The sequence below is a fragment of the Furipterus horrens genome, unplaced genomic scaffold, assembly GCF_987537825.1.
Source record: "Furipterus horrens unplaced genomic scaffold, mFurHor1.1.pri manual_scaffold_6, whole genome shotgun sequence".
NCBI classification, from domain to species: domain Eukaryota; kingdom Metazoa; phylum Chordata; class Mammalia; order Chiroptera; family Furipteridae; genus Furipterus; species Furipterus horrens.
This window is the reverse complement of record NW_028327176.1, coordinates 15730065-15737932: the sequence shown is the minus strand read 5'-3', so window position 1 is coordinate 15737932 and position 7868 is coordinate 15730065. Positions and strand designations below refer to the sequence as shown.

The window sequence follows — 7868 nt, the reverse complement described above, 5'->3', positions numbered from 1 at the left end:
AAAGGAGTGCTCTAAATTTCACAAGACTTGCGTTCTGCACCCAAAAATTAAACTTAAGTAGTATTTAACATGCTGGTACCTATTACTGAATTATTCCTAATCCAATGCTGCATCATTTATTTCATAAATACTAATTGAGACTATCAGATGCCAAGCAGGGCAGTACTGTGGTGGGTGAGTAATGACAGTAAAGCTGTTCATGACATGATGAAGAGTAGAAAGATGTCCATTACTGTTTCAGAGGCTGCCCATCCAGCAGAAGCATAATGTGCAGGTGCAGAATTCTGGCAAAGGAATGGCTAAGCAGATGCAGCAAATAAAATAAGCACAAGCCTGTCCTTGGACAGGTTCTGTTTGTTTCGTTCACAAAGGAGAAAATGAAAGGAACTGAAAAAATGTAGTGAAAACGATATTCTTTCTGCACTCATTAATTTGTTCCAGAACTCTAGTCAAGTGCCGAAACTGACAAGTACCAAAGGATGCAGCATTTTCTTTTGCAGGGTGGTGGTATGACTCACATGTTCTACCAAATGTGACAAGTCCCGAGTAAGCACCGAGGGCTGAAACTTTTTTTCTCCGCAAAATGCGACAAGTACAGGGTTTGATGAGTTCTGAAGCCAATGATAAGGAGGTATGACTATTTTAAAAATCTGAGTGGAAATAAGAAGACAAAAAGGATGAGAATAGATGGAATAAATCTAAAGAAGAAAAAATAAGTGGATGAGATAGGAGAGGGCTGTCTGAATAAGCAAAGGCTGTTACCACAGACCTGATTTTATGAGACTTCATGGGCAACAAGTTTAAAAGACTCCTGATGGAGAGCTTGTGCAGTTTAGCTATTTCTTGTTATGTATGAGTATTGGATTCCCAATGACTGAACCAAAAATGAAGCAAATTAAATGAAAAAACTGACACCTGGTACCAGCATACATTTACTTGTGAGTCTGTCCAAGCACAGCTTTGAAGTTTGATAACATCACAGTATTCACAGCAGCCCCGTGACATAGGTCAGAGTGGTATGACTCCTCAGTTGTGCAAGAGAAGAGGCTCTCGAGAAGCTGAGCAACTTGTCTAGTCACACAGTAAGTACAGCAGTCAGGCAGTGATTCAGTCTGATGATTATTCCAGCGTCATGACATCTGTGAAAGGTGGCTTGGTTGTGGAAAACTACAAAAACCGGGTGCAGAAGTAAAAGGCCAACTTGTTTGGTTAAGTCCAGTTCCACTGAAATTGGGGAAAATCCACTGTGTTTAAGAGTCTAACCGCTATGGAAGCAAACTTGAATATATCAGGTTTTCTGCTGGGTTTATTGGTTTGGACAGGAAAATCTCTCTTCCTTTTATATTTTCCTCATCCTCTTCTTGCAGCGCTGGTTGAAAACTGGGGAGGAGCCCATGAGGCTATCCGTGGAGTGAGAACCGTAGCTGCTGTCTGAATCATCAGGGCTCTGGGGGATGCCAGCTTCGCTCATGCCTGACATGGGCTCCTCGAAGACATCGCTGCCCAGCACACCGTGCCCAGAGACGTTGCCTTCTTCGCTCTCTTGGGGCTCCATTTTCACATGGGCCAGATTCCAAAGAGGGGAAGCATTTACCTCTGCACCTAAAAATGGAAGAACATATAACTACTGGTAAGCCAAGGCTAGAACCAAGTAGAATGAATATACTATCCAGGGAAGACTGACTGATTCTGAACTCAGCTTACATTCTGACTCTAATGTGGCTGGAGAATATGGTTGTATTTCTCTGCTTCAAAAAGTTAGACCAACTCTGAATATCTTCCTTTCCACTTCCTCCACCCTTCCTTTACCCAGCCTCACCCAAACCAGGGAGGGAAAACTGCATGTATGTGGGAAGAGACCCTGTCTCATGGCCTAAAGGCAGGTACAACCACAGGCCTGTCCTTCCTCCTTTTAACGGGGCTGTCCTGTTTTTCCGCCTCTTGTTTGGGTCCCTAGTCCCATTTCACTATGAAAAGTTAACGATCACTCCAAAATGCTGGCAGTTCCTAGAGTGCTGAAAAGAGGCATGGCCCGTGAGTCTGCAACAAGGCCCTCCTCTCTCTGTGTGTTCTAGCAATAGTGTCCTGTGGTTATTCTTCCATGGTGAAAGGCTCTGCCCAAGTTTAAAACCTATGGTCTAATTCTGTTTAGGCCACACTGGAGGATTTGCTATTTGCATAATTTCTGCATTGATGAAATGACAATTTATATTTGTAAAGAATCAGTGTCTAGACTAATTTGCAATCTGACTGACTTAAGGATCAAGTCATCCTGGTTTGTAAAGTAACAGCAGAATCCATCTGGAAGAAGAGGTCTGCTACCTTGTGTAGCCCCTTTTCAATCGCTTTTAGCTCCAGTTCGTTGTTGTACTCTAGCAAGGAAGCCCAACTGCTGAAATACCTTTGAGCAATTAACATTCCCCTGTCGATCTGGAAGTTGTCTTAATCAGTTGAGTACAAGCCCCAGGAAGAACCAATACAGATACTAAGGGAAGGAGGGCACAGCTGCCTACCTAGCTGGGTCAGCTGAATTAACTTGTAATCAACAGGGCAGCACATATTGCATCTACGTCCTAACTGGGAATTATTTTAAAGAATGCTTGTCAAGCTGTACTAGCCCTCTGATTACAAAGAGAAGAATGTTAGTATCTCTAGATCAGTGAAGTTATATTTGTTCTCAGACTTTCACCCTGTCCACTCCCACTTTTGTTATTTAGTCTTCAGAGTATGATTCCATAATGCAAAATGGTACTGAGATTGGCAGATCTCCCAGAATCAAAGTAAGGTGATTTCTCTTACTTGAAGCCTGTGGTGAAGCCTCAACCTCCAGATTAGATGGGAAGCGCTCACTCTGAGCCCCGAGGACTCCCATGGGCAGCGACTGGTCTCCAGAAGCGAGGTCAGCCTCCAGTTCCTCACTGACGGGGAAGGTGATGTCGCTTACAGGTTCCTCCTTGATCTTGACAGGTTTAGTGTCCTCTGTGGCCTTCTCAGGGTGGACAATCCTTTCATACTCTTCAGAAAGTTGCTTACTAATCTGTTGGCAAGCAAGAGACAATTTTCCAAAGAAATGTCAGAAACAAGTTGGATAGTCATAGAAAAGCCAACAGAATATGAACATGAATATGAATAAAGCATCCACTGGGAATGGAAGGAATTTGCTTTAAGGTGTTGAGCTGGCATGTAAAGAAAATTTGTTTGCAGAGAATGTGTGTGTATCATTAATTAAAAGTTGCATAAAGATGAAAAATAGACAAAGCTGTCAGAACTGGGCCAAAAGGTCACATATTTGGCTATAAAAACTAATAGTTAACATATATACCCTCGGTGGATTATGAATGGTGTAGGAAATCTGGATCATTTAGCAAAGACTTTTTTTGTTGGGTGTTAAAAATCTCTTATATTTTAGATTCAGGGAAACCAAAACCGTGAACAAATGACTTGCATAAGGCCACCAGTTTTGCAGAGATTAGATATTTCTGGTTCTAACCCCAAATGGTGTCTCTCCCCGCTTCCCCACCCTCGGGCAGTACCACCTCACTGATTTGTTTGGCCAGGTCAGTGAGGAGGCCAGTGAATCTCAGCTGGGGCCAGGAGGAAAGTAGGTTATGTCCACTCTGTTCCAAGATCCTGTGCTCTGCCTTCTATGGCAATTGCAGGATCCTGCTGAACACCCCTAGTCTACACATTTTTACGTCCTTCTCCATGGTCACCTTACCTGGAGCACGTAACTGTGATAGTCCTTGATGCGGTGCTGCCAGAACTTCTGGAGGGAGAGCACACTGCCAATGCCCACTTCATGGAATACCTGCTCCATTACATCAGGGAAAGGAGTCTGCCCCAGCCGGGCCTCCCGATCCACGGCAAAGCGCAGCAACTTGGTGAACTTAAGGCAATACTCGTGTGCCACATCAGTTAGGGTCTCCAGGACACTTTCATTTGCACACTCAAAGCCTGCATGGGCCAGGATGGTGGCCACTGCCTGGTACAGGAGCTGCCGGCAGGAGTGCCAACTGAGTTCTGTCACAGGTTCCCCTTTCCCACTGAAAACGGAGACATGGTAGTAGTGTTATTAGTGCTCTTGCAAAAGGGTGACCTGTCCTGTCTCCCTACAAGCTTGACAATTCCATTCAAACCACTGGCCCAGCTTTCCAGGAAATGTCTATGCAGGTTACATAGCCCAGTTTCATCTTGGCTGCTCTCAGAGCATGTCTATGCAACCCACAGTCATTTCTCTGAGCTCCTCCCACTACATGAAGTTTGAATAGGCAATACATGCCTGTAAGAAAGAGTATGAAAGGGTATCTAGGGAAAAGGAAGTTTCCTTATATACCAACAGCTCAGTTTTGATCACTTGTAGGACCTGATTAATATTAACAGTGTAGCTCAGACACTGCTCAATGGTGCTCTGGTTATTTCACTGGAACACAGTTTTCTCACATGCTGGGCAACATATGGCCTTTCAGAAATGTATAGTCCCATTTAGAAGGTTCTATATAAATGCAACAGACCATTTGTAAAACTGGGAAAGCAACTCAATTTTACAAAAGCAATTTAGAACCTATTTAGCTCACAAAGCCTTTTAATCCTCTCCTACACTATGAAATGGGTAGAGTCCATGTTATTCTCATTGGCAGGTGAGGAAATTGAGGTTCAGAGGGGCTACTTGCCAAAGGTTGTTTAGGTATTATTAATAAGTGCCACATGGAGCTTCTGACTCCAGACCCCATGTTCTTTATAATACACCATTTCGTACCTAATCACTATTGTGGAAATCTTAATCTTTCCAAGAAAAAAACTTTAAAAAGCTGTCTGTTCTCCTAAAAATAACTTTTAACAACCTCTCATAAGTACCTGTTTCCTGAAATTGCCTATCTTCTGCTCCCGCTTGGCAATGGAAGTAAATAATGAAACTATATAAAAATAAAACAGGCTACAGAAAATTACTTGTCCCAGCTCCATACTTGGTATGGGGCAGCACTTGCTGTATAAACAGTGCTTGAGGATCTATCTACCCACTTTACTATTACTATCCGCTCAGTAGCAACTACTGCAATTCATATAAGAGTTGGAAAATAAGAAAACCAACTGCCAAATAACTTCTCATTCACTATTTTTTTCATCATTTCCTAGGCATTCTTTCTGGGCCAAACGCTTTAGGCATCAGAAGTGCCTAATAATCAGAGAGCTAAGCCACTATTGCTTTACTTGAGTAATATATGGACCTATATATTTTCATTTCACAGGCCGGCACTCAGTCCACTGAGCTACACCAGCCAGAGAGTGGACCTATATATTTTCAAAGGAAAATGATTCCTTTGGCACCCCCATAACTGATGCAAATTATTTTTGTTACAGTTTCTTAAATATGCATAAAACAAACTAGGTATGAACCTTTGATGTTTATAGCTCTTCCTAACAATGAAGTTAGAAATTTGACACAAAACTACAATATTCTAAATAAAAGCATCGATTTAATATGATGGACAATACTATTTTGTTACAACTAAATTGCTCTTGAAATGGTACTGATTGCTACAGAGCAAGTATTTTTAAGTTGGATGTACCTGTAAGAATATGTGCCATACATGTAATTACATAATTACTCCTCCTCTATTCACTATTCCAGTGACTTCACTATGACATTATATGGCCTTTATTGGCTCAACTGTAACTTTTACATATTAAGTCTTTCTGTTCTTTTCTCATTAGTTTGGGACAATTAAAATAGTACTATTATCATCAATAGGCAGATGCAATAAGTGATATACACTATTATTTATGCAGAATTTTTGCCAAATTTAACTTGAACCTAATCTGGAGAAAATATCAGCAAATCCAGTAAGCGGGATATTCTAGAAGACAAATGACCTGAACTCTTAAGAAGATTAATATCATGTTTTTTAAAAAGAAGGGAACTTAACTAATGTCATCCCAATAACTCATAAATAAATAAAACAAAAATAATAATAATATAAAGGAGGAAGCTATTCTGGCTTAAAAGACACTAAAATGGCACAAAACCAAATGTAATCCATTATCTTTGTTAGGTCCTGGACTGGGAAAAATTTATCTACAGAAGATATTTTGGGAACAACTGGAGAAATCTGAATATGGACTTATTTTATATTACTTAATTAGTGTTCATTTACTTTGGTTCAATAACAGCATTGGGATTATAGAGGAAAATTTCCTTATTCTTAGGATACGGTGAAAAATTTACACATGAAATATTATGATGTCTGCAACTTTAAAATATTTGGCAAAAAATATGTTTGTGTGTATATATATGTGTGTACGGCAGAATGTTAACAATTGGTGAATCCAGGTTAAGGATAATAGGGTGTTCACTGTACTATTATTTAAACTTTTCTGAAGGTCTGACAAATTTCAAAGTAAAAAGAAAAAAGGAGTTATTTGGCACCAAATGCAAACTTACTGAAATCTAGTAGTAGCACTAGGCTATAAGCCAGTCATTCAAAGCACCTGGAGCAGGACTTCTCGAACTTAAATACACACATGAATCTCCTGCAAATTTGTTTAAGTGAAGATTCTAATTCAGTGGGTCTGGGTGTTGTCTGAGACTGCATTTCTAACAAGCTTCCAGGTGATGTTGATGCTGCTAGTGTTCAAACAGATTCTGAGTAGCAAGAATCAAGAATGTTTTTATGTTATTATTTCTTAAACTATGTTATCAAAATGAAAATACATAATTAAAAAATTCTTGTAGAGAACTTGTGAGATCCTAATAATACCAGAATAAGTCTATGAATCTCAATTTGAGGACACTGAACTAAATCCATGATATACATTTTAAATGTGAGAGGAAGACTAGATTCTGAGGATTATGAGGGCATGGCCTGTTTTGCATACCAGTGTAGTACCTTGCTCCTAGTAAAGTGCTTGGTACATAGTTGGCACTCAATAAATATTTACTGCATCAGAAAAAATATATAGACTTTGGATTTTGAAGATCAGAGTTTGAGTCTTAGACTTCCCCATTAATTGCCTGAGCAACTTTGGCCAAGTCCATGACTCTTACTCTCAGTTTCCTCGTGAAAATGTTATTACAAGCTTAACAGGGTGGTTGGAAAGATCTTTCGTGAGGAAAGTAAGACATAGCAAAGACCTGACTTACCGATAAAAGTCACTCTCTGGGTCACTGTGCCGAATCTGGAATGGAGCGTTGGGATTCTTACAATCTAAAGGCAGGAGGTCATCAGGAAGAGGAGGCGACCCAGGACAAGAGGGAAGAGGTTCACTCTCTTCAGTCTTTACACCTTCTGTCTGTTGCTGATTCTGGGCCTGAGCTGTAGCAATGAGGCTGCGCAGGCGTCGGTTGTGCTGGATCAGCTGAATAGTATGGATGGTGAGACTGCATGGCTCTGACGGGATATCCAGCATAGTGGGGGGCTTGGGCTTGTTGGCTGAGGGCTGGTGCAGGGGTGGGTCATGGACTTCCACCAGACGGAACTCCCGGGGCAGCAAGTCAAAGGAACTTCTGTTGGTCTGGCTTGATGAGATTGGTATCTCTCCCCAGTATCTCAACATTTTGGAATAACAAGAGTTTTCTAGTCAAATGTAGATGATATCCTAAAAGTAGTGTTTTAAGTCTCTGCCAACCATAGATTATAGGCTTCTGAAGTGAAAAATATGAAGTCTAGCCACTATTTACATAAAAAGTAGTCTGTTCAAGACGACTTAGAAAAATGTCAGTGTCTGCAACGCTATAGGATCAAGATGTTCTCCCTGAAGAAATCAAGAGAAATACAACTGTTAGAGGACAGTCATCAAATCATACACAATGACAAATTCCAACTGGACCGAACCACACTGTGAAATCTGGGTTATTAGGAGACTAATAGCTG

At 40.8% G+C, this 7868-nt stretch overlaps 1 protein-coding gene across 1 annotated transcript; it reads right to left on the bottom strand.

Moving 5' to 3' along the window:
- Nucleotides 1-915: 915 nt before the first annotated feature.
- Nucleotides 916-7625, bottom strand: SUPT7L (SPT7 like, STAGA complex subunit gamma). Its single transcript, XM_090280189.1, has 4 exons — nucleotides 7139-7625; nucleotides 3719-4043; nucleotides 2800-3037; nucleotides 916-1602 (listed from the first exon to the last, which is right to left on the bottom strand). Exons 1-4 carry the CDS (start codon nucleotides 7549-7551, stop codon nucleotides 1340-1342), a joined length of 1239 nt encoding a protein of 412 aa, XP_090136315.1. The 5' UTR covers nucleotides 7552-7625; the 3' UTR covers nucleotides 916-1339.
- Between the last annotated feature and the right edge of the window lie 243 nt (nucleotides 7626-7868).

Coding starts and splice junctions, on each gene's coding strand:
- SUPT7L (XM_090280189.1), bottom strand. CDS start 7,551: ATGTTGAGATACTGGGGAGAGATACCAATCTCATCAAGCCAGACCAAC. Junction 3,038..3,718: donor ATCACAGTTACGTGCTCCAG/GTAAGGTGACCA, acceptor GCTTGCCAACAG/ATTAGTAAGCAACTTTCTGA. Junction 1,603..2,799: donor GGCTTCACCACAGGCTTCAA/GTAAGAGAAATC, acceptor TTCCATTTTTAG/GTGCAGAGGTAAATGCTTCC.